The sequence below is a fragment of the Epinephelus fuscoguttatus genome, linkage group LG2 (genome assembly GCF_011397635.1).
Source record: "Epinephelus fuscoguttatus linkage group LG2, E.fuscoguttatus.final_Chr_v1".
Classification (NCBI taxonomy): Eukaryota; Metazoa; Chordata; class Actinopteri; order Perciformes; family Serranidae; genus Epinephelus; species Epinephelus fuscoguttatus.
The window spans coordinates 1,069,319-1,097,160 of record NC_064753.1 but is presented as its reverse complement, the minus strand read 5'-3'; the positions used below and the strand labels follow the sequence as shown (position 1 = coordinate 1,097,160).

General features: G+C 43.2%; 1 protein-coding gene across 2 annotated transcripts in view; it reads right to left on the bottom strand.

Moving 5' to 3' along the window:
• LOC125905023 (transmembrane channel-like protein 3) overlaps positions 1 to 27,842 on the bottom strand; it is a 223,276-nt gene that overhangs the window by 135,889 nt on the left and 59,545 nt on the right. For both annotated transcript variants that reach the window (XM_049602785.1, XM_049602791.1), the window contains exons 4-5: positions 12,571 to 12,652; positions 11,142 to 11,248 (exon numbers count right to left, since the gene is read on the bottom strand). In XM_049602785.1, the coding sequence (XP_049458742.1) occupies positions 11,142 to 11,248; positions 12,571 to 12,652 (189 nt within the window). The remainder of the gene's footprint in view (positions 1 to 11,141; positions 11,249 to 12,570; positions 12,653 to 27,842) is intronic.

The window sequence follows — 27,842 nt, the reverse complement described above, 5'->3', positions numbered from 1 at the left end:
TCAACTCACGCTCTGCACCAATGAAATTAGTGCCATTGTCTGAGCGGAGCTCCTTAACCTGTCCTCTTCTTGCGATGAAGCGTCGCAAGGCATTAATGAAAGAATCTGTGTCTAAAGATGAAGCAATTTCAATGTGCACTGCTCTTATCACCAAACAGGTGAAGATGACTCCATATCGTTTGACAAGACTCCTTCCACGCTTGATGTCAAAAGGTCCAAAATAGTCTACCCAGTAACTGAAGGGAGGTTCATCTGGTGAAACCCTGTCGACAGGCAAGTCTGCCATTTGCTGTTGACCAGTGGCTCCATGTAGCCTGCGACAGACAACACATTTGGATAAAATCCTTCTTATGGCAACACCCGCAGCAGGAATCCAATAGCGTTGACGTAGCCTCGACAGCACATGGTTCCTGCCACCATGGCCGACCTCTTGATGAATGTGGCATATGATGAGGTCTGAGATGTGAAGCTCTTTAGCTATGATAGCTGGGTGTTTAGACTCTTCAGGCATAGCCACCTTACTAAGCCGACCTCCAACTCTCAAAACACCATCCTCCAGTATCGGATTGAGCCTGTATATGTGACTGTTTCCTTTCACACTCTCTCTCCTCTGGAGGCAAGAAAACTCTTCCGCGTACTTTTGTCTCTGACAGAACTTGATTATTTCTAGTTCACTGGTTTTGATTTCTTCCAATGAGAGGGGACCACGACACACCTCAACATCCTTGTGCTGCTTTGCATTTGATGCAGACTGAGAAAAATGGACATCAACTTCCTTTCTTTTCCTGATATTCAATAGCAGAGCCTTAAGCCTTAGTATCCAGGCCATCACTCTTGAGAGACGTGTCCAGGATGAGCTGCGGTTTATCAAACATGTCACAGCATTGTCTTTCTCTTGTTCCACAGAAACAATAGCAGAAACCTTGACTTCCGGGTCTCCAGACAGTGGCTCTCCCAAGTCATCTGGATCAACAGGCCAAGCTTCCTTTGGTTGCGGGAGAAATGGGGGACCACACATCCACATTTCATTCTTTAGAAAAAATTCCACTCTCACACCTCTGGAGGCAAGATCTGCCGGATTGTGCATTGTAGGCACATACCTCCATTGAGATGGATTAGACATCTTGAGAATCTCTGTGACTCTGTTGGCTACAAAGACACGAAACCTCGAAGTCTCATTTTTGATATATTTCAGAGCAGAGGTACTGCCTGACCAGAAAACAGAGTCTTGTAGCTTCATCCTCAACTCCCTTCTCCACAGCTTATCCATACGAGCCACCACCACAGCTGCTGTCAGTTCCATACGTGGGATTGTCACAGGCTTTAAAGGTGCCACCCTGGACTTTCCCATTATGAAGGCACTGTGTGCCAAACCTTGGTGATTGTGCAACATTAGGTAGGTGATGGTCCCATATCCCTCTTCGCTTGCATCCGCAAAATGATGTAACTGTGCAGCAGTTATTTCTCCAAAGTTAGGAGGTTTCAAACATCTGCTGGTGCTGAAGCCATTCAACGTTTGTAGCTCTTTCACCCAGCCCGTCCACTCCTGGGCAGCAGATGCTGGTATAGTGTTATCTCATCCCAGCCCTTTGCGGCATAGGTCTTGAAGGATCCTTTTAGCTGTGAAAATCACAGGAGACAAAATTCCCAGAGGATCATAGAATGAACTGACGGTTAAAAGGATTCCTCTACGTGTCAATGGCCTATCTGGAAAGGTTACACAGAATCCAAAGGTGTCAGACTGCGCGCACCATCGCACTCCCAGTGCTCTCTCCACTGGTAGGATATCCTGGTCCAGATCTAGGTCCTTGACCTCCTTTGTCCTTTCCTCCTCTGGTATTGCTGCCAGCACACAGCGGCTGTTACTGATCCACTTGGTTAAATTGAAGCCTCCCTTGGCACATATCCTCCTTTGGTCCTCATACAGGCATATAGCTTCCTGTTCTGAGGCCACAGAAGCGAGGAGGTCATCAACATAAAAACTGTGCATGATGGTTTCAAACACCTGCTGGCTGAAGAGCTCTTTGTTATCTTCGGCGCACCTCCGGAGAGCAAAATTAGCACAGCTTGGGGAAGATGTAGCCCCAAACAGATGGACAACCATCCTGTACTCCACCATACATTGGCTAAAGTCTCCATTGGGCCACCATAAAAATCGTAACAAGTCTGCATCTTCCTTTGGCACTCGAACCTGGTGAAACATGGCCTCGATGTCGGACATGAGAACAATAGGTTCTTTCCTGAACCTAGTTAAGATGCCAATCCACATGCTTGTGAGGTCTGGTCCTTGCAGGAGATGTGCATTGAGTGAGGCCCCTTTGAATGATGCTCCACAATCAAAAACAACACGCATCTTCCTTTTTTGAGGATGGTATACCCCATGATGAGGGATATACCAAACCTTGCCATCACTGCGCTTCAGATCTGTGTCTGGAACTCTTTCTGCAAATCCACTTGCTATGAGGTCGTTTGTGAATGCAATGTAGTCCCTGTGGAATGATGGCTCCCTAACAAACCTCCTCTTCAAATTAAGAATACGTTGCTCGGCAACTATGCGGTTGTTAGGCATGCTGAAATTTCTGTCTTTAAGAAGCAAAGCAATGCTGTAATGGCCATCAACCAGTTTCACAGACCTGTCAGCCATTTCCAAGAACCTGCAATCCTCCCTTGACATCCCCAACAGTTCATCTTGGTTGTTCTCAGGGAAGTCTGTCTTAAACTGTTTATTCCAGAGCTCGTCAAGTGTGATGGCTGAAATTCTATTGATGGTAACTGTGGACTGGCACCTGGGACTATCAGTGCATCCACCAAGTGGTCCATTTACTGTCCAACCCAGCATCGTCTTGACAGCATATGGCCCTCCATCCACACTCCTAATAACCTCCAGGGGCTCCAAAGCACTGGGGACATTTGTGCCTATCAGAATCTCCACATCTGCATCTATTTCTGGCAAGCAGAGATGTTTCAAATGAGGCCATTTTCCCAAGCCCCGCTGTCGTGGGATGTTACTTCTGTCGACAGGCATCTCATGTTGTATGAAGAGCTTTGGTATTTCACAATACACATCACTGTCCAATCCAGCAATTTCCAAATAAGATGCAATACCACTGTCAACAACTTTCTCTTGGCCCATGGTGCGCAAAAGAATCCTTGTTTTCCTCCCAGGGAGACCCAGCTTGTCCATCAGACTCACGGTGCAGAAAGATGCAGTGCTTCCTGGGTCCAAAAAGGCATATGTTTCAACTGCCCTTTGTCCCTTACTTGACTTGACTCTGACTGGTACAATGGCAAGTTTACAGTCCTGGTCACCGGCCCCAGTGAGACCGTTAGTTCGTATTTCAACCATACCACTGTCCGCTGCCTTTGCTGAGATGCTATTTTCCTTCTCTGCCTCCACTTCATTTTACTTTTGATGGATGTGCAAAAGGCTGGGGTGTCGTGAGCCACATATTTGGCATGAAAGACGCTTCCTGCACTCTTTGCTGATGTGCCCAGTGCACAAACACCCAAAGCAAACTCCATTAGTTTTCAGGAAATTCATCTTTTCACTGTGAGCTTTCCTTTCCAGTAGAGTGCACGACTCCAATGTGTGTCCACAGCATTTACAGTAGAGGCAAGCCTTCTCAGATCCATCCCCTTTGTTATCTGGTGGAGCCCTTTTTTTAACTGTTGTAACAGTCATGCCAAAACTGCTCCCCCTAACCTTTTAACGAGGCATGGATTTTGTTCTGCCGCCTTCCTTGACTGCCGCCAGTGTTGGAGCATCCTGTATGTCTCCAAATACAGGGTCCATAGCAATCTTCACTTGACGCTCAATGAAGTTTACAATATCAACAAACATGGCTCTGCGCCGACCCCTTTCCTGTATGTCACAAGCTGTAGTACGCCACTTGTCCCTTAGCTTGTATGGTAGCTTCTTGATCACAGTGAGCATATTTGCTGATGTATTCAAATCACACAGGTTATATACATCCTTCATGGCATTACAACATCCACGTAAGAACAAACTGTATGCTTGTAAAGCCTTTGCATCCTCCGATTTAATTGATGACCATGAAAATATTTTATTCATGTAAGCCGATGCTATTACATGATCATTTCCAAAATGCTCATGAAGCAAAGCCTTTGCTGTGGCATATCCATTTCCATCAGTCATATGTTGACAGCTTCTGACTAACTGTTGTGGCTGCCCCCTGGTGTATTGCTCTAGGTAGTGAAGGCAGTCACTCCCATTGTTGGTCTTCAGTTCTATTGTTTGTTCAAATGACTGCATGAAAGCATGATATTGCAGTGGATTGCCGTCAAAGATCTGAATGTCCCTTTTTGGCAATGACGCTAGACTTTGTTGATGCACCAGCACTGATGTTATTTCATTTTGTTTTTCCATAATAGACATCATGTTATGTTCACTACTGTTCCTAGAAAGGGGTGCATTCTTGTTTTTCAGATGAGACACTGGGGGCGCTGCATAATTTGGAGCTGTGATCTGTGGTTTTATTGGCATTGAGGACCCCTGCTGGGTCCTGACAGCTTCTTCAAATTGTTTTGCCTTTGCACCTCCAAATATGCATGGTCCTCTTCCATCCATTTCATCTTCACATGGTACAAAAGGCTCTGCATGGATATTAAGTCCCTTCTCAAAATAAGACTCCATGCCATCCAGTTTCTTAGAAGAAGCACTCATCCTGCTCGATCCAGCAGTTCTCAAAACATTTACTTTTGCCATGGATGCAGCTATTTCTGCTTCAAGTTGAAGCTGTTCTTTTCGTTTCCTTATTTGCTCTTCCTGCTCTTCAAGAGCATGTTTTTCCTTGAGCAACCTTTGCCGAGCCAGTAAAGCAGCCATTTCAGCCTCAGCTCTGAGGCGTGCAGATGCAGTAGATGACACATTAGACCTTGTGCCATGTTTCACACTGCCTTTATTTGAAATGCTGTCAAATGGCGTTATTTCATCCTGATCATCATTTTGAGGATTTTGGTAAAACTGAAGCTCTTTTCCATTTTTCACATCCTCCTGTGCTTCCTTTTCCACTGCTGAGGCCTCCTGCTGCTGTGACCTTCCAGACATGTGAGTTTCTGACAAGGGTTTATTTGGAGGTATGTTGGTTATTTTAAACCATGCTTCAACATCCTTAATGCATCCTTCCTTATGTTTATTGACCTTTGAAAACCATTCATTTTGTTTTTGTTGTTCATCAGCGGGAATTAACAGTATCAGAGATTCATGTAAAGCAGTAGCATCATCAGATAATTGCATCAAGACATCAAGCTGAGATTTGAGCAGTGAAACATTTTTTTCATCCCTCATGAGCTCTTTGAGAGACAAAATCAGACGTTTTATTTCATCCACTTTCCTTTTACGCTCCTTTTGAATTGATTCAATTTTATTCATCATGGCCTTTTCCGTGAGAATTATTTTTCTTTTCTCCTCAGGTTTGCCAACAATTGAACCAGCATTTGTAGCACTCATTTTGCATACACAGAAAAATGATCATGAAGAGAATCCGATGCAAAACCAGCAATATCAACAGCCACAGAAGTCGCTCATAACTTCATGAAATCCAGCGCTGCGCAGCAAACCACTGACTTGCCACAGTCCAAACACTGCATCAACCTCTCATCGCGACAATCAACACACCGAGACAACACGCAAATTTCAATTCGGCAGCAACCAGTTCAAACTGTTTCCAACAGACCAACATAACAGCAGAACTAAAACAGGTTACATACCGCTCTGATCACCATACGATGTTGCCCGGCTGATGCGATGTGTGAGGCTTCCTGGCTGGAATCAATCATTCAATTTCCATCCATTTGCTCCACGTCCAAAGCGTGGCTTGATGAGTCCCTCGCAGCTCCAATTCAACTCAATTTGTCTTGTTTTTGCTGACAATGTAGAGCGACTATCCAGAAGCAAAAATATAGTCGCCAAGAGGCTAAGTAGGGGAAAAACTTTACTTGCCGGACATGCTGGCATGTCAATAAATCTTCGCTCCAAAGATGTTGCGTTTTACATATTTATTGCTGATAAAACAAATGTGAAACAACTTCCCAAAGTCTAAAAACAATTCCTTTTGCTAGTGTTGAGCGATCAAAAACATCAAAGCGATCAAAGCGGTCAGCAAAACTGAGACTTCCCCCCTCACCCTCTCAGTTCATTCATAAGAGCCGCCCGGTGAAGAACATTTCACCGCTAGGTGCTCGGGCCCTGATAATAATCATAATAATAATAATAATAATAATAATTATAAATCCTTGCATTTCAATAGGGTCCTCGCACGGCTAGGTGCTCGGGCCCTAATAATAATAATTAAAGCTGCAAGCAGCTGTGATTGGGCCCTCGCTCCCCCATGTAACCGCGGGGGCCTGAGGCATGTGGGGGCTGTGGCGCGAAGCGAGACGGGAAAAAAAACCTGGCAGGAGCGAAAAAATGCATTGTTTCGTTCATCCACCAGGTGGCGCTACGAGCGTAACCAGATGTGGCCAGGTGCGTTCAGGGGTGGACCGTCAGCACGCATGTGAAATTTCGAGCAAATCTGACAATGTCAGTGTATAATAGGGCATTTCCTGTTTCCACAAGGGGACGGCATGAGCGCAACCAGATGTGGGCAGATGCGGTCAGGGGTGGACCGTCATCACACATGTGAAGTTTCGAGCAAATCGGACAATGTCAATGTATAATAGGGCATTTCCTGTGTCCACAAGGGGGCGGCATGAGCATAACCAGATGTGGGCAGGTGCGTTCAGGGGTGGACTCTCATCACACGTGAAATTTCGAGCAAATCGGACAATACATGAAGGATTTATATCAAGTTGATGTTCCGTGGCGAAGGATGAAAAGTCACCACTGCCGCGGCCTGCAACATGACAGGACACGTGTGTCACTGTGGAGATTCATCAACTCGATCGTCATGTGGCCACAAAATGGAGTTGATAAGATCAGGAGCTTGAGGTTGGCGTTTGTCAGTGTAAAAGATGTCATTTCCTGTTTCTACAAGGGGGCGCCATGAGCAAGATTGCCATCGAGCATGTGGAGGCGTTGAGGGCGGGGCTCTTATCATGTACAGAAATTTTGAAGCAGTTTGGATGAATTATGTGGGAGAGAGAGCTGCTTCAATATGCATGGCGATGGATCAAAAATGGCAGCACCATAGCAGCCACGTCCTTTGACTTACAGACATGCAAAGCACAACTTTTGATCAGCATGGTGTCTGGATGATCTGTAAAAAATCTGAAGTCAATTGGATGAAATCCCTGGGACTAGTTCGTTAAAATACAACATGTGGAAATCACGCCAAAATGACAAGTCAAAATCAAAATGGCCAACTTCCTGTTTGGAGTAGACCATTGGTGCCAGAGACTTTTATGTGCGTCTGGACAACATACACATGTGTACCAATTTTCATGTTCCAATTCCAAAAAAAAAACCCTATGGGAAGGGATTTTTGAAAATTTCAAGGGCGTGCTATAGAAGCATTTTGTCCCCCCCATGGGCGATGCCCTTATCAGATGCAAGAGCTCGCTATTCTTGACCTGTGCATCAATTTTCATGAGGAGATGAGTTCATTGAAGCCATGAAATTGCCAAACGTATTTAGTGGCGAGGGATCGATAGTCGCCACGCCACCACATGGACACCATTAGACGTAGCTTCACAGCGTTCATAAGGTAGCTTCACCAACTTGTTCTGCATGCATTAGAAGTGGAATGAAGTTGATGCACTCAAGTTTGTGGCATCAGTACATATTAAAGTAAAAACTGGTCACTTCCTGTTTCCACCGGGGGGGGCGCTATGAGTAAGGTGGAATATTAACATATCGGGGCGTTCGCGGCGGAGCCATCATCATGTCCAACAAGTTTGAAGCTGCTGAGATCAAGTATGAGGGTGGGAGAGCCGTTCGAAATTCGATGGCAAGAAAACGAAAAGTTGCCAAAATTTGTCACATCCTAGCGGCCACGCCCCTTGACATAGAGAAAAGCTTTTAATAACTTTTGATCAGCATGTTCTCAGGATGATCTGTACCAACTTTGAAGTCAATAGGACGAAATCCCCAGGACAAGTTCATTCAAATGTAAGTTGTGGAAATGGCCATAACAAAAAAATTCAAAACAAAATGGCCGACTTCCTGTTGGAATTTTACCATGACATTAAGAGACTTTTTTGTGCGTTTCAGTATGATACATGTGTGTACCAAATTTTGTTTGCCTATGACAAACTAACCCCAATGGGGAGGGTATTTTGAAAATTTGTAGGGGGCACTATTTCTGATTTCGTGTCGACCATGTGCAACCACCCAAAAATATCAAATTTTGGATGTGGCCGGACAAAATGTGTTCAGGGCAGGACCAATATGAATAATGTGAAGTTTGGTGGAGGCAGGACTATTTTTGCCAAAGCCACAACAATTTTGTTTTTCATGGCTAGACCTCAAGATTCAACGCTCAGCAGCGGGCGTGCCATTCAACATTGGGCAAATCCTGTGATAACTTTTGGTCGCAATGTAGTCACGCTTACATACACCAAGTTTGGAGCCAATCTGATTAAATCTGTAGGACAAGTTCGTTAATTTACAAGGCCTGGAAATGGGCAAAAATGCACAAAAGTGGCACAAGTAAATTCAAAATGGCGGACTTCCTGTTGGGTTTGGAGCATGGCTCCAAGAGACTTTTTTGAGTGTTTCAGGTGCCTACCAAGTTTCATACATGCAGGTCAAACCAGCTTTGGGGGCTGCTTAATTGAAATATTCTGGGGGGCGCTGTTGAGCCATCTTGGTGCATCAAAGCACAGAAATCACATCAGACAACAGGACTTGCAACCTGTGATGTGTATGCCACGTTTGGTGAGTTTTCAAGCATCCCTTGTCCCTTCAAAACAACATCGTGTTTGATGGCGAACAAGGCGGCGCCAAAACTCAAAAGCTTCATTTTTAAGTATCATCAAGGTCTAAGGAGTTAGACCAGCGAGTTTGAGGTGGGTCTGATTAACCTGCTAGAAGAGGGACATCCAAGAATGTATAAAGTAGGTTTCTGTTGCCAGTAGGTGGCGCTATGGCGGTGATTCAAAATTCCTCTGTAGATGTGTTCAGGGCTGGACTGTCATCATATGTGTGAAGTTTTGGCAAGATATTCCCACGTGGAGTCAAGTTACAGCAACATTTATCATCATGACGAAACATCAAAGTTCGCCGCCAGGCCGTGGCCACGCCCTTCGACAAAAACTTACAGTTTCCACAATAAAGCATCATCAACGTCTTATGACTTTTTTCACCAAGTTTGAAGTGGATCTGGTCAAGTCTGTAGGAGATGTACATTGATGTCCAAAACATGACATTTCCCATTGCCAGTAGGGGGTGCTATGTTCATCTCTAATTATTGACATGTAGATGTGTTCAGGGCAGGACTGTCATCAATCCTGTGAAGTTTGGCCAAAATTGGACCATGTATGTTGGAGTTATAAACTACTTCCTGTTTAGTGGCGAGACCCCTAACTTTGACGCCATCCCACGGTCACACACATTGACGAAAACTCAAGCTTTTGGTAACTTTTCATCTTCAAGGTCTTGGGATGGGACAGACCAAGGTTTGAAGTCGATCGGAGGAAATCTCTAGGACTAGTTCGTTCATTTATGACCCCTGGAAATGGCCAAAAATGCACCAAAATCGCACAGTAAATTCAAAATGGCCGATTTCCTGTTGGGTTTAGAGCATGCCTCCAAGAGGCTTTTTTGTATGTCTCTAGGCGTTACATAAGCCTGCCGAGTTTCATACATGTAGGTTAAACTAGCTTCAGGGGCTGTTTCCTCAAACTTTTGTAGGGGGCGCTACTGAACCATTTTTTGGAACCCGCACACGAGACCATTAAAATATCAAATTTTTCACCAGTTCTGAGATGTGTGCAAAGTTTCATGAGTTTTCGGGTATGTTAAGCCTCCCAAAAAGGCAATTCATTTGGAGGAAGAAGAAGAAGAAGAAGAAAAAATCCTTCCATTTCAATAGGGTCCTTGCACTGCTACCTGCTCGGGCCCTAATAAACAGTGCGATTACAATAGGGTCCTCACGGACGACTTCGTCATCGCTCAGGCCCTAATAATAATAAACAGCGCGATTACAATAGCGTCCTCACGGACGATTTTGTCGTCGCTTGGGCCCTAATAAACTGCACGATTACAATAGGGTCCTCACGGACGACTTCGTCGTCGCTCGGGCCCTCATAAAGAGCGCGATTACAATAGGGTCCTCACGGACGACTTCGTCGTCGCTCGGGCCCTAATCACAAACAGCGCGATTACAATAGGGTCCTCACGGATGACTTCGTTGTCGCTCAGGCCCTAATAAACAACGCGATTACAATAGGGTCCTACGGACGACTTGGTCGTCGCTCGGGCCCTAATAATAATAAACAGCGCGATTACAATAGGGTCCTCACAGACGACTTCGTCGTCGCTCATGGCCTAATAAACCGCGTGATTACAATAGGGTCCTCACGGACGACTTCGTCGTCGCTCGGGGCCTAATAAACAGCGCGATTACAATAGGGTCCTACGGACGACTTCGTCGTCGCTCAGGCCCTAATAAACAGCATGATTTCAGTAGGGTCCTCAGACTACTTCGTCGTCGCTCGGGCCCTAAATATCTAACAATAATAATAATAATAATTATCTCCATCTTTTCTCGATGTTAACAAATGTTACATTTGAAAACATCAACCTGGCTAGCTGGTAGATGTTGGCAGGATGAGAGTTTACAGACTGTTGAGTTGATTTCCTCATAACAAAAAGTGACTCACAGCCACATGACACCAAGTTTCAAGCCAACCTTAAAGCACCACCAACACATACAAAATAAACACAAGAGCAGAAAACTGACAGAAACTTTAGCAAAACTGACTGAAAAATGTCCACACTTCCGTCACTTGTGTTATTAATTGTAAATGAAGTTGTACCAACTCAACAATGACAAACTGGTGTTGGGTGGAGGGCGATGGAGTCAAGTCGAGGATCCAAAGGAAAACTCAGGGGCCACCTTTTTCAAAAGTGAATTTTTTTGCACTACATCATAAATCACTGTTAAGCCTAGAATTCATATATGAGATGTAGTATTCTATATGATCACTTGTATATACATTGTCAGAGACCTGCTGACCTCAGGCAGAACGATGAAGGCTCCAGTCATGATGGTGAGGACGATGTTGATCCCAAACAACCAGCGGAGAAAGATAAAGTATGAAGCCACGCCCGATCCAAAGTGACCTCAGCAAGAAAGAGGAAACATTTTAGACTGCTTCACATGTTGCATACACTTCAGACAACTTCAGTATTTTTCAACCTGGGCTCTATTTCCCCATGTGCACGTGTGCGTATGATTCATGGGTACCACTTGTTCTAAAATTAGTTCAGTATTGGGGGGGGGGGGGGCAAATGCATCCTGTATAAAAGTGCTTTTTTTTTTGGCACTGACCGATTCAGATCGCCAGTGCTATCTCTGTAAATAGCATACTAACTTAGCCTTTCTCTCACTTCTGGGCTGTGTGATGTCACGAGCTTTGCTCCATTATGTCTGTAGCTCTCTCTACTCGTGGGACAGCCGTTTTCTTGAGGAAGAGGTTTTTCGGGATTGGATGTCTTCTCTTCTTCGGCTGGCAGTAGTCATCTTGGGAGAAGTGAGCACTGCAGACCCAATGGTCTGCAAGGCGCAGTGTCTGGAGAGGAGTGTTAGCATCCATTTGTAGCACAACTAGCCACAACTTCAGCATCTCGCCGTCTGACCAAGGCAGCCTACGAAAGCTGTACGGGGTGTTGCGCGACATGCTGTTCTTGTGTTCGGGAAAAAGGCCCCTTTATTTGAGCACTCCAAAAACTCTGGTGACACTCCAGGGGGTAGCACATAAAAGACTCTGTCCTCTGACTCTTCTAGCATAACACACACTTCACACACACATACTCATTTACTGTACCAAGCGGGGATGCCCTCCCCCTCTCTGCTCCAACACTGACTGACAGCTGACTCCACTCATTCACACTCACTACTGCCCCAGGGCCGCTACAATATGCTATCTACAGAGATAGCACTGGCGATCTGAACCGGTCAGTGGCGAAAAAAAGCACTTTTATACGGGACGCATTTGCCCCCATTACCATTTTAGCTCGTTTCGCGGCTCAATACTGAACCAATTTTAGAACGAGTGGTACCCATGAATCATACGCACACATACACATGGGGAAATAGAGCCCAGGTTGAAAAATACCGAAGTTGTCCTTTAACACACAAACAGTGATGTCAAGGTACAAAACCAATAGTAACATATCAGTTGTACTTTCAAAAAAGCACTTATTCATCTTTCTTTGCCCTGTCTATTCTTATATGACTTACACCATATAGTACGACCATACTGATGGATAGCTGTTCTGAACAAACCGAATTTGGGTTTAGGTCCAGTTCTAAAATGGTGTGTCAACTGCCACTAAATCCATGGATATGACAGTACCTTACGGATATTGACATAAAGAAATTATAGCATTTTGGACATTATACAGTAACAGAATTAGTTCTATAGAGCAAACATACGACTCACTTTCAATTTTTTTGATCCTCACTTCCCAGGGAATGAACAGAACCACAATGTTGTAAAGCACACGGGACAACTTCTTCAGCAGCTGCAGGAGGAGAAACCAGGCTTTAAAGAGCACTGAAAAACATGTGACATCTGTAACCTTTGACTGAAAGACACCCCACAGTGGGCGGTAACCATAATGTGTTGACTGTGAATATATCTGACTGTCTAGCACTCATTTAAGATAAACTCCACCTCTGAGAATTGGTCTAATATCTACAGAAATCTGTGATGTCACATCCATTCAGAACTCAATCATGTTCCAAACACAAAAAACATATTGTAATGCTGAATTTATATTCAAAATAAACACGAGAAACCACATGTGAAAATGACAATATTTTCTCTTAAGAGGCCTTTTTAAAAAAAACAACAATTCTTTATTTTTTCAAAAAAGGCTGACTCATATCATTGAATAAAGTCATGCTTTAAAACACACTGCATTTGCATTTTGTATTGTATATGTCATCATTATGAAGTGTATCCTGAATGTCGATCAACAGAAAGCAATATGTTCAAAACCTCCTGGGTTGAATTTTCTGTGTGCATGACAATCATTAATCAAGATATGGTCAGCTGGACCAATAAGTCTGACTTTCAATTAACTGGGAACCAAACTGTAGAATTAATAACTCATCATCAGACTGCTCACTAAATGTCAATTTATTCTAATGGGGCCTGAGCATCCTGAACATTTTAATTAAACTGAGCTATAACAACAGGCTATAAATTCACTCATGCTGCTGTGCTACAGCTGCATAGCTTTCTCTCTGTCTGTCTTCCTCTCTGTGGTGTATGAAATACAAAGAGACTGATGAAAGTAGATAAGGTTAGCATGTGCATATTCTGCTCACCGGAGGAGAAAAGCTTTGTTAAAATCAGAACTCAGCTGCTTGCACAAAGGAGATCCAAAGTGTTTTATTACTCTGGCTCTGACCATCAAGTTACTGCAGTGCAGTGTAATAACACAAAGAAGGTCCTCTCAGCTTACAGTCAGGCAGAATAAATGGAGCTGTGGCTGTACAGTGTTGAGCACTTATTTCACTGAAGCTGCGCAAAGTGACAAACTGGAGGAAAGCCATATCCGAGCAAACCTTGCAGCACCTTGTTTGACTATGATTGCATTTTGCATGTGTTGTAGACTACATCTAAGGTCTCATTATTAAAGCAGTATGCAGAATCCACACTAAAAGTGTACATATGGACAAAAGCCGAAATTTTCATGCACCAAAAAATATTCAGATTTACGAATACTAATAAAAAACAAACAAACAAACAAACAAAAAAAAACGTTATTGTCCATGATGTGGAAATCTTCCTTTGGTTTCACCATAACATATGCCAAAGACACACATAAAAATGTGCATTCACCATAGCACATCCCATAAACAACATACATAAGACAACATATAGGCTACATAAAAGTGGAAATACAAAATGCTCTTGGCTATACACAGTCATAAAACATGAAAAGGAGATATTGTGCAAAGACCCCTAGCAAAGTATCAGGAGCATCATCCTGTGTCATAGTTATTCGTATGGATCCTACTTTCATTTATGACCTCATGACAGCACTTGGCACAAAGAACTTTTTGTAGATAATTCTACTAGCCATCAGTAATCCATAATACCTCCCTGAGGGTTCAAATCCACTGTGCAGCATTGAGAAGGGTCATTATTAATAATTATGTTTGATTTGGCCCCGATCACACAAAACGCATTTTACAGGTTGCAAAACACAAGGTGCACTGCCTTTTGTTTTTGATTAAATGCCACTAGTGAAAAAAAAAAAGCTTGCTGCACCTTTTATTGATGCCAGGCAACCACCCTCTCACCTCCTAACCTTCCTGTGTATTAATCTACTTGTTGTTTATCTTATTTATTTGATAGTAATCAGTGTCTAGTTCTGAAAATGTTCAGGCAGAGTCCTTGCTCTAGCACCGGTTGAGGATTAGAGGCTGTCGGTTAATAGTTTGTCGGGCAAAGGAAAACAGCGATCTGTGTGGCTGCACGAGACTAAAAAAGAGGGTGGATCACAGTAAGTACCACCAAATGGTCCAGGAGCTTCGCCTGGATCACGGCTGTTTCCAGGCATATTTTAGGATGACTCCAGGGCAGTTTGACAACCTGCTATTTATCGTCGGTCCGTATTGCTCTGGGTATCCAGCAACCGCTACCACCAGTTTCTCCTCCATTGTTTACCGACTGTAAACTTATTGTTGTGACTACCACAGAAGGCCCGCCACCTCTTAAATCATCTGATTGACAATGGAAAAAAAGATGATGAAAAAGGAGATGACGTGGGGCGTTTTTCCACTTTGAGTTGAAGTTTTTTCAACTTGAGGAGTTCAGAGCGCTTCAGAGGCAAAAATCGCCAAGCATTGAGAGCGCAGAAATGCGTCATACATTGCAACACAAAAACCTAAGGCAAAAAGCTTCATTCTCATTAAAAACAACTACAAAAAGGCGCCTCCAGCTGCTGTCAAAACTGTCTTTGTGATCACGACCTTACTCCTCACGAGTTCTTCACACATACCACTGCAACCCAGTCTCTCTCCAAAGTTGTCAAATACTGGTGCTTGGTCAGTGACTTCCGGCATCAGACAGACAAAAAAAAAAAAAAAAAAGCGCATCCTTTCACGTAGGCATGATATGAGGCCATTCATCATAATTCAGTAATAGCACCTGGCAGCGTCAGGGGGAAAGCAGCTGTGCAACAATGTAGGTTAAGGGGCAAAAGTTTGAGTAGGGTGGATGGGAGGGGTGGTGGATGAGTCCAACAACCACTGACTTTCATCTGGGATGTTGGTGTTCACTTCCCCTAAGTTTGTGAAGCCAAACCCTGATCTTTTTCCCTAAACCCAACCTTGTGCATTTATTGGCTAGATGCAGTTTATTTTGAAAGAAACTGTGAACTCTAAACTGTACATTTCCTGTTAAAAAGTGAAGTGTATTTTGAAAACAGACAATGCATGTACAGGCTTAAGTTGACACAGTGTCCCAGGACATCAACACACCCAGGCTACCTTAAAGTCCATGACTAAATGATGTATGTGACGACGTTGAAGTGAGAACTCGTTTGCCACTGAGCTGCCTTTGTGGCTTCCCTATGATTTTGGAAGTCATGTTGACCATTCTCTGCAGCTTGTTTCTCCTCTTAATATTCACACCAGAAAGAAAGACACCAGATTTAGGCTTGCCATACACCCTAGAGAACGTCTGTCCTTGACCCTGTGCTATCTGGCTACAGGTGGGTTATTTAAATTGCGTGGAAGTAAAAATAAATGAATTAGATCTGCCTCCAGAGCCTGGGTCCGAACACAACGCACACTACATGCTCCTGTGGACACCGCTATTGTTGTTGTTGCTTGCCAGCTTGTCCTCCTTACATTTATTCCGTCCTCCTGTGTGCTGACATGGGATGTATCCCGCCTCTCATTGGCTGATGCTCTTTGTCAGCTATGTCACACCGCTCCAGTTTTCTAGCATGCCAGATATCCAGTCCCAGTCTTAGACGAGGGGGCGACTGGCTCAGAGGGTTGCTCAGACATGAGGGCAGTCTATCTGCCCACTCACCTCCGACCCAAGGTGGCTCTCAAGATCCTTAGCGACAGCAAAATTGCTTGCAAAGACCACACCACAATCATTTGTGGGGCATGCATGCCCTACTCATTCAGTCACTCAGTCAGTCAGTCACTCTCACACACACACACACACACACACACACACACACACACACACACTCACTCACAGACACACACACACGCATGCACGGCACACACACACACACACACATACAGTATTTCTGTTCTGCTTTGTTGTAAGAATGTTGTTTTGTTGCTGATGAATAAATATTGTTCTTGTTCAAGGTAAACTTGTATGTTTTCTTTATCTTCTAGAGCAAAATAAGGTAATAAGCTACTAGAAGGTAAAAACTTTGAAGGGTAATAGGAGTAATAAAAAATAATGGCCATTTTACATGAACTACATGTGAGATTCTTTACTAACACAACAATGGTGTAAACAAACGGCACGAAAAATGATGATGGAAATTGTTTTTATGATAAAGACTGAGGTTGGAAAAAAGGAAAAACAAAAAAGAAATGATATATTTATATTATATTTATATTCATATGTGATACACAAATATGTGCATAAAGTAGCACAAAGGGATTCACTTTAAAATCTGACAATGCACAAAAAAAATAAAAATGCACCTGGATCAAAGTTGTTGTTAATTACTGACATATGGACATATTTCCACTGGATGGAAAATGGAAAATGACTCGGTAGCTGCGGTAGTAAGCCAGCCCCCTGTAGCTGGTGCAGAGCCACATAGCATAGCCTCTGCTAGCTGTCCTCCAGCAACCTCTGTGCAACCAGGAGGCTGGGTGACAATCCAAGAAAAGCGTAATACTGAGCCGAAGCCTGCGATTCACCACCAGCCTCTTCACATTTCTAACCGTTTTCTACACTCAGTGACCCACCCGATGAGCAGAAAACTCTGGTCATTGGCAGCTCTATTCTGAGAAACTTCAAGTTAGCAGCACCAGTGAACATAGTCAAATGTATCCCTGGGGCCAGGTGACAATGAGTCAAATTTAAAAACTGCTGGCTAAGGCTAAACATAGATTTGGTAAGATTGTTATTCACGTCGGCGGTAAAAACATGTCATCATTCAATCACTGACCGTCCAGGTGGTGTCCAGCAAACAATGTGGACTTCGTAGATAATTGGCAAACTTTCTGGGGAAAACCTGGTCTGATTAGGAGAGACGGCATTCATTCCACTTTGGATGGAGCTGCTCTCATCTCGAGGAACCTTGCCAAGTTTATTACTGATTCAAAACCCTGAAAACCCAGAGTTGAGACCAGGAATCACAGTCGCAGTCTTGAATGCTCCTCTAAACTTCTAGTGCAGTTACCCAACCATAGTGCAATACAAACGAGGTCTGTCCCCTGACCTCCTAAATTATTTAAATCTTAAAGAGGAGTTGTACATACAAACCCAATAAAAATTAAAAATCTGTGACAAAAAGACTAAACAGGAGCAATATCAGGTCTCTATCATCTAAAGCAGTTTTAGTGAACAAATTAATATCAGATAATCATATTGATTTACTCTGTCTCACTGAAACCTGGTTGTGTCACAATGAATATGTTAGTCTAAATGAATCCACTCCTCCAAATCATAATAATACCCACATTCTGCAAGGTAGCGGCCAAGGAGGGGGAGTTGCAGCCATTTTTGACTTTATTAATCAGCCCTAAACCAGAACTAAATTATAATTCCTTTGAAAGCCTTGTCCTTAGTCTTGTACATCTGACCTGGAAAACCTCATAGCCACTTCTATTTGTTATAGTGTACTGTGCTCCTGTTTTTATCCAGTTTAGTTTTTAAATCATATAAAGTTATCATTGTGGGTTATTTTAATGTTCATATTGATAATGAAATTTATGCATTCATTCATTCATTCATTCATTCATTCATTATATTTTATTTCCGTGTCATGCCATGTATTTGGCCCATCCCACATGGGATTACAGGACACATTATTTACAAAATATACATCTTCCAGTCTTACATATACAAAACGTGGAAAAAGAAAAAAAAACACAAACAATATAAATAAATATAAAAGAACTGTTATATATCTATGAATTATCAAGAGCTTTTTCCTCCTCTCCCAAGCTTTCTCCAGATACCTGGCTAATTTATGTTTCATGTGTAAACAGCCAACTCAGTCTTTGTGCGTCATCCATATTTACAAAATCAACATCCATTCTTGTCTTACTAAACAAAACTTCATGCAGTTCACAATATAAAGGACAATAGAAAACAAAATGAAACTCATTTTCTATGTCATTTAAAGAACATATTGGACAAATCCGTCTTTCTTCTAAATTAACATACCGTCCAGTTTCCACAGCCAGAGGTAAAATACCAAATCTCAGCTGGGCACATAAAGATCTCTGCTTTTTGGACAAATTATATACAACATAATTCTCTGTACCACATTCAGTTTTTATCCTTGTAAAAGTATGCAGTTTTGGTTTAGTCCATATATCCTCTGCCCACTGTACTTTTTCCTCAGTGAACACAGATTCTCTAAACAAATTAATATTAAGTTTTTCATTATTAAAAAAGGCATTACCAAACCCAGAACTACAAAATAATGTACGTACATCTTTGGACCAGGAACCATTAATTTGTTTATCCCAATTGAAAATTTGCCTTGTCAGCCTACTTTCTTCCATATTAAGTAACCGATTCCATAACTGAACAATACATATCTTACAACGAACCTCACATGATTCCCATCCCATGTCCCCCACTATAGCCAACTTTGGTACATATTTGTGCACACCCAGGAAATATCTTATAGCACTGTTTTGTACTGATTCACACATAGAAATACTTCTAAGGCCTTCTAAGTTCCTTTTTTGTAGAGGAACGTAGGTGACTCTCTTGAAGAACTGTATGCTCATAAGCCTCAGTCTCAGAATTTTAACAACAATAGAGAATGATCTGGGACTCTACATCTTTCTCCAATTAAATCCATGCAATTTGCAAGTTTAAAACCTGTTGAGCCCTAATAGAGCTGCTATTAAAGGCCTGGGGCCTCATTTATAAAACCTGGCGTAGGATCCATACTAAAAGTTTACCTACGCTGAAAAGCTGAAAAGTGCGTAAGCAAAAAAAAAGTCGGATTTATAAAACCATGCCTACGCACACCTGCAAGCACTTTCCCTTTATAAATCACAGTCCAACCGGAAAGTTGCGCAGCAGGATTTGATTCATGTCCCTCCCTCTCCACACCCACAATTCACCATGTATGGTCATGCAAACTACCTCATGAATGTGTTTTGCATATAAATAGGCATGATGGATCCACGGCATTTCACGCTGAATCATGGCAGCAACCAGAAGAAAGAGGAACTTTTCTGAGACAGAGATCGAGGTGCTTGTGGATGAGGTGTCAGCGAGACGGGAAACTTTATTCGGCGGCCATTCAAGTGGCATTACCAACAAACGAAAAGCCACTGAATGGCACGCTGTGGCCACGGCAGTAAGCGCGGCTGGCACAGAGCGCAGTGTCGCCGAAATAAGAAAGAAGTGGTCGGATTTAAAGGTGGAGGCAAAAAAAAAAAGTGGCTTTGCACCGCCGGAGCGTGGCGGCTGCAGGTGGGTCCAGAAAACACATGAAACATGCACATGTGGTGAAAGTTCTGAAGCACTGAGGGATGGCTGTGATATCCCAGACCTATTTGCACAGGATTTATTATTAATTTCTATTTCCTGAATAGAACAGAAATCTATAAATTGAATTTATATCAATAGACAATAAAAGAAATAGGCATACCTGTCGGATAATTCCCTCTGGAACGAGCCCATTGCTAGGAAACCCACCGCTGTCAGCACTTTAATGTGTGCCGGTATGGCGCGGTTCCGGTGGGTTGGTCGCTCTAAAATTGGACTCAATTCAGCAATCAGATCCAAGAGCAAGGCTCTAGGTAGTCTGAAACGGCTTATTAGCCAGTCATCATCATGAGCCAGGAAATCTTCCCGATCTCAGAATACCCTCTCCAGTCGGGTCCGTCCATTGGCATGGTCTTCGAGAAGTGCAAGTGCATCCATTGTGCCTTATTGCGCACGGCTGCCACTGAATGGCTATTTATATGCGCTCTTTCCATTAACCAATCGTTCTCACCTTGTCACAATTGTCTCCAAAATGTGCTTAAGCAAGGTCTGTAGTTTGCTTAAAGTTACGCACATTCCTACGCTAGTCTTTTTTTTATAAATCCCAATTCCTGCGTAAGAAGTTGCGTACGCACTTCCAAGCCCGGTTTTGTGCGTAAGCAAGCTTTATAAATGAGGCCCCTGGTGTGTATCAATACACTGATCAGAAGAATATAGTGATGTTGCCCATCAAATTTAACAGCAGAACCTCAGCTACAAGGCTGTAAAAAAACTTTTTACATGCCCCAAACTCAGTTTTAACATCAACTAAATAAACAACAACAACAACAACTAACTCCAACAAAAAAAGGTCCCAGGGGAACAAAAACAATGACCACTCACAGCAGCCGACATCTCACCACAGCGCGTTCTACTGACTCTGATTGGCTTACAGTGCTGTCAATCTCGTTTTGGTGGGTAAAGTGTCATTCTATTGGCTCTAACGAATCAAACGAGGTGTCAATCATTCAAATCGGCCAAGCCATCGCGGAGATATGGGCCTCCAAATCTCAGAATAGAAACAGGTTCAAATGTAGTAGTTGCATATTGGTCAGTTTGGAGTGGGAAATAGAGTTAAAAAACAAAACAGACAGTTCTGTGTGTATACCCTAAATATCAGTAGGGATTTACGGAAACAAAAATGAAAGATACAGGATTGTACATGACAAAAATCATATGCAAACATGATGCAATTTTAGAGAGCTTGCCTGAACTTTCTGTACTAAAACCTCTCTAATATTGTTCTGCTATACTCATCCTAAAAATGCTTTTTTTTTTTTTTTAGGCGAACCTCAAAGTATTTCATTTGTGCTGTGTGCCATCTTCATTTACTCTTCACATATAACACATATACTGATATTTACACATCTTAACAAATCTGTGTTTAAAGTGTTCCCTTTACCATGACACCAAAAGTATTCAAATAGACCTTGTGGTTGCAGAGATATATTCATTTCATTATGGATATGCAATTTTCGAGCAGAGGCCTATGAAATAGGGTCAGGTACCAACAGGTTTTAATTAGTTGATTTGGAGCTAATACTTCAAATGAGTCACAGATTTGTAAGCAATCATATGGTACAAATATATAGTCAACTACAGCTTTACCCTTAACAGATACAGATGTATAATTATCATTCAGGGGGCATATCCTTCCTTTACATAATCATCAAATGCACCAATCCTACTGTTGAAATCTCCACAGACAAAAATTGCCTCAACTTCTGAACACAAATAAATTTGACTCAAAAGATGATTAAACAAAAGCGAGGCGTCCCTTCCCCATACTGAAGTTTCAGGTGATAAATAACAGGTGAAAACTACAAACGTATATCCTGATTTCAAATGTAGGAATTTCAAAACTGTTTGTCTATGACATCTATTCTATAAAGTTCCAAAAGATCATTCTGCCCCCTGAACCCTTGGGAGCATTAACATGATTCACTTTATTATAACCAAACCACTTATAACCGTCCAGGTCAATTACTTTATCATCATACAGATGCCTCTCATTCAACGAAATTATGTCCGGTTTCAAAGTATGCAAAATAACAGATCTTAACTTACAGTTTCCTACAGTCCATCCATTCACATTCCAGTGTGCTAGAGTGACAGAGTGATCATGATGGGCCAAAGAAACACTTCATCTTCTGTGATCTGAAACACAGCGTGGGTGATCTTCATCTCGTTTCACAGTGCGTCCATTCCCCGTCACCACAAAGTCTTTCCCCATCGGGATCTCCTTTAATATGGTGCGGAAATTCAAATCCAATAGTCTCTCCACATGTAATTTTGCCGAGCGAATAAACACCTTGTTGTATCGGTCATCATCCCTTAGTTTCTGCTTCCTTCTCAATATCGCAATTTTATCCTGGACTGAGGCCAGCTGGATCTTAACTGGGCCGGGTCCGCGACCTCTTGGCTTCAGCCTCTCCACTGCAACCAGGCTGGGCACAGCGTCGCACCTCAGCCCCTCCAATAGCAGTTTGGACACCGACCTCTCTACCTGTTCACCTTCCTCAAAAGGCAAGCAAAAAATCATTATGCCGGTTTCTGGTTTGAAGTCTGCCATAGCAGTCTTCTTAATATTTCGTTCCACCTGGTCAATACGGGCCATCAATATTCCGATTTCAATATCCAGACTGTTCTGCATCACCTTTTCGATTTCCATTTTAAGAGCATCTTGGTTTTCTTTTGTTAATTTTAACATCTTTTCACGGAAATTGTCAATTTTACTATTAAAGTTCTTGTCCAAGGATGCGTGTAAACTTATTATCTTTTCGTCAAGCATCCTCTCCAGGCTGTCATTCAATCCAGCGATGTGCTCGTTTAGTTTTCTTAATTCTTGAGTGATCACCTGATTCTCATTTGGCTCCACGTTTTTGTCAGCATTGCTCCGCAGAGTCTTCCCACTACTCTGTCATTGTTGCGTTTTAGTTGCAACTTCTTCGACAGATGAGTCGTGCTAAATAAACAGTCCTTCTGAGAACTAATAGATGTCGATGTAAGTTCTCTATCAGGTGTTTTTTATCAAAAAAAAAGGAAAAATTCTAGACACACAGCTCCACATGTAACACGTGTCTTGAACTGGAACCGGAAACATGATCAATGTTGCATTTATCTCATTATTGGACTCCACTGGCTTCAGTCAGAGTGTACATAAACCCACTCACTGTTTTAACCACACCCTCGATCTTGCTCTGACATATAGAACTGAGACTGAAAACGTAATAATCTTTCCACAGAATCCCTCTTCAGACCATTGCTTAGTAACTTTTGATTTCTTACTACTTGATTACACGCCACTCTGCAAAAGTTACTATACTAGGTTTTTATGTTGCACGGCGGAAGTATAGGTTTTATTTTTTGTGCGTTCATATTGTGTTGTATTTATTGTGCATGACTTTACTTTAGTGTTGTGTTTTTATGTGCATGTTTTATTGTGTTTGATGGGTTTTATTGCCTGATTTTAATGTCTTTTATTGTTTGGTTTTAGGTTGAAATGGTTTGAGTTTTAATTGTATTATTTTACTTCCTGCCGGGGCATTTGTCATTAAAGCCCTTTTTAAATAGGAGGGATCAACTCGCCAATCTGTGTCTCTAAACGCTCGCAGCTTGTCAGCAAAACAGCCCAACATTCGCCAAAAATCTGGCAGTGTAAAAGGGGCTTATGTCTATAACCTGCATCTGTGAAGCGCTTTTACCTTCTGATAGACTGACCAATGGCGCTGGAGAACGGAGTGGCCGGCGACCAATCGGCTATCAGGAGGAGGGACTTAGGACTCCACACAGGAAACATGAGCGCAGTAGAGAGACCAGAGAGGAGCAGTGGACAGGTGAGGAGCACAAGGACAGCAGACGAGCCAACAAGCAGCGCCAAGAGTGCTACTGTCCAGACGCCAGCAGAGTACGGGGAGCCGAAAGCAGAGTCAAGAAAGCCCAGAGCGTTATGATGTGACAGTGTGGCAGTGGCGGAGTGAGGAACTCTGCCTCACCACGAGTCCATTCTCCTACAGAGGAGGCCAGAAGAGACAGAAGAGCTGTGTGGCGACGGACATATGTAGAAGAAAATAAAGAAACCCCAGGTTTCTTTTTAGCATTGTAGCCAGGCTGACAGAGAGTCACAGCTCTATTGAGCCTTGTATTCCTTTAGTCCTCAGCAGTAATGGTTTTATGAGCTTTTTTAATGACAAAATTCTAACTATTAGAGACCTCTTGTCCTCACACAGTACAAATCTGCCTTCAATCACAGGGAACTTAAACACAGCTGTAAGACCTGATATATATTTAGATTGCTTCTCCCCGATTACCCTTCAACAACTGACTTCAATGATTTCTTCATCTAAATCATCAACATGTATCTTAGACCCCATCCCAACTAGGCTACTTAACAAAGTCTTACCTTTAGTTAACACTTCTATAACAGACATGATCAATTTATCTTTATTAACAGGCTATGTACTACAGTCATTTAAGGTAACTGTAATTAAACCTCTTCTAAAAAAGCCCACCCTGGATCCAGAGGTGTTAGCCAACTATAGGCCTACATCTAATCTTCCCTTTCTTTCAAAGATCCTTGAGAAAGTAGTCGCAAACCAGCTGTGTGACTTTCTCCACGCTAATTTATTTGAGGAATTTCAGTCAGGATTTAGAGTGCATCATAGCACAGAGACAGCACTAGTAAAATTACAAAGGATCTTCTGATTGCTTCTGACAAAGGACTCGTCTCTGTACTTGTTTTAGTAGATCTTAGTGCCACATTTGACACAATTGACGATCAAATTCTGCTACAGCGACTGCAACATTTAATTGGCCTAAAAGGTTTTGCACTAAGCTGGTTTAAATCCTATTTATCCTATCAATTTCAGTTTGTTCACATTCACTGAAGGAACTGTAGGGGTGATGTGGTTTGGGGAGAGTGAGTGTTCGGTGGACAAAGTCTCGGTCAGAAGACGTCAATGGCAAGGAGTGGAGTGATGGAATTAGGCAAGGGAGAAGGCAGGTTTCGATGCAACACCAGTAGCTTTTATTTATCTTTGATTTGATCTTTATCTGTCTTTGTCATGGCTTATTTTCGTGTGCTGCATCAGAAAAGAGATAAACAAAGAGACAATATAATTACAATGAAACAACAGAGTGGTCAATCAAACAATAAACAACAAATAAGTATGTGTGAATATACAATACACAACTACCACAACTTTTTGTGCCTATTGTGCACTTTATTTTGTTTTCTATTGTTACTCTTGTGTGCTCTACTACTGTATTTTTCTATTTCCATAGTTGTATTTTAATACTTTAGTGCTTTCAATATTGTACAGCACTTTGGCAAATCTCAGTTGTTTTAAATGTGCTATATAAATAAATTTGACCTTTGACCTTTGACCTTTGAATTAAACAGTAAAATGGTCAAGCAACAAACAATCTTACATGGCTCCTGGCACATGTCTGGGATTAGGGTAGCAGAGCACATGTCAGCAAAGCCCCCACAAAAGGCATACAAATGAAACAATCAAAATGATGAATTGACCACTCACGTTAACTTGAAGACGCACACAAATCAGGATACATGGATATACTGGAGTGCTGGCAGGGAGTGCAAAGGATGAACTGAGGGGTGAACAAACAATTTATGGTCTCTGCCCCTTACCCGGCAGGTAAGGTGGGCGTGGCCAGGTGGCAGGTATCTGCTGGGTTCACTTTGGCAGATTCACCATATTTATTTGTATTTATTTGGAAAGAAACTGAACTGAGAAAGCACCTAGTCCAGGTCGTCTTTTCACAGCCGCCCTGGAATTGGGATCAATTCCTCCTGGAAGGAAGACTCACTCTTCTGCCAACTCAGGAAGCACCCTCAGACAAGACACGGGTCTGGTGTAAGTTTGATGGCTGACTTGGATGTCAACAGACCGAACGCATCCATCTCTACCGGCCGTGACAGCTGTAACTCCTGTTGGCCAAGAGGCCTGAGGCAGTTGCGGGTCAAGGATCAGAACAGTCTTCCCTACTTCAAGATTCTTGACTTCCCTCAGCCACTTTCCTCTGGGTTGTAGGTTAGGCAAATAGTCACGAATGTCCAGAAATGGTCGGCCAACATCTGGCTATGATGCCACTTTCTTCGCCCAAGGAGCTTGCTGTTGGCAAAGATGGCTTGTGGCAGGGAGGCGTCCCGCCGCCCCATCAAGAGCAAATTGGGAGTGACAGGATCAGGATCACTGGCATTAGATGAAAGATAGCCTAGAGGCTTTGAATTCATAATGCCCTCTACCTCAATCAGGACGGTGTGAAGGACAGCTTCAGAAGTGGTCTGATTCCCAAGAGTCACTCGTAGGACGGATCTGATTTCGCGCTCCCAGACTCCTCCAAAGTGTGGAGCACCTGGCAGATTGACGTTGAATGAAATCTGCTGATTGGCCAAGTGTTCCTGAAGCTTGGGTTCCATGGCCTGGAAACATTGATTCAACTCCCTGTCCCCAGCTCGGAAGTTTGTTCCCCTGTCTGCCCAGATCTCAAAGGACGGGAGATGGAATGACGGAGAGCTAGGAGAAAGGCATCAACATCTAGGCTTCCAAGCAAATCTAGATGTAAGCAACGAGTGGTTAAGCATTTGAAGATAATTCCCTATCGCTTCTCTGTTTTACGGCCATGGTGAATGAGAAGGGTCTGAAACAGTCTACACCGGTGGACCAGAATGGTGGTTTGAAGAGACGCAGCCTTGCCGGGGGCAGATCAGCCATCTTGGGCACTTCAGAAGAGGATTTCCACCTCTGACACTCCCTGCAACTGTGCTGATGTTTACGGATGGCTGGTCTTCCTCCCAAGATCCAATACTTGCGTCTCAACTCTCCAAAGACCCTCTCTGGGCCCGGATGCAGCAGGGACTCGTCATATTGCTTAATGATGAGCTGTGTGGCAGGATGCTTTGGGTCCAGAATGATTGGGTGGATGATGTCTGGGTCCAGGTCCTGGGATCTACGTAGTCTTCCTCCTACTCTCATCAGCCCAACATCTGGATCCAGTTCAGGAGAGAGTGAGAGTAGACGACTTTGCCTAGAGAGTGGCTTTCCTTTACGAAGAGCATCAAGTTCTTCAGGGAAACATGACTCCCAGGCTTGTTGCAAAATGAAGGTTTCGGCTGCTGCACCTTTGGCCACTTTATCGGATTGGGTCAATGTCTGCTCAGTGGCAGTGATGAGGTCACTCCAGCTTTGATGCTGAGGGGCATTCAGCAATGCACCAGTGGCAGCAGAAACATTCAGGCACATAGCAGCTTTCCTTAATTCATGCTGTCTGTGAGTGATGTGTGGGAGACATCCGGAGCAACAGGCCAGCAAGTCTCAGGGTTTTGAAGGAAGGAAGGTCTGTCCATCTGTCCAGCAGTTAGGTTAAGCCAGGTCACGCAGTGTCTTGCCTCGGGTCAGGGCATCAGCTGGGTTGTTTGGACTGTCCACATATCTCCAGTCATCTGAGTCTGTGAGTTCTTGGATCTCTGCAATACGAGTGCCAACAAAGACCTTGTAGGGGCACGACTCAGACTTCAACCAGGTCAATACTGTTGTGGAGTCACTCCAAAGGATGGTTCGGGCCAGTGGCAAAATAAGTTCAGACTTCAAGGTGGTGGCTAACTGCGTCCCTAACAAGGCAGCACTCAGTTCAAGTCGTGGCACTGACAGCTGTCTCTTCGGTGACACTCTAGAGTGGGCCATGATGAATGCCACATGAACCTGATTTTGGCTGTCATGGACGTGTAAGTAGACCACGGTGCCATAGGCCCTTTCCAAGGCATCACAGAAGACATGCAGCTCTCTGTATACACCTGACTGGTCAGCACAAGAGGGCAGATAGTAGAGAGGCAGTCTGATGCTTGAGAGGTCAGCCAGTTCCTGTTCCCACTTCAGCCATCGATCAACCAGTTCAGATGGAGTTATGGGGTCATCCCAGCCTTGCTTGGTCTTCCACAAGTCCTGAACCAACACTTTGGCCCTGGTGGTATA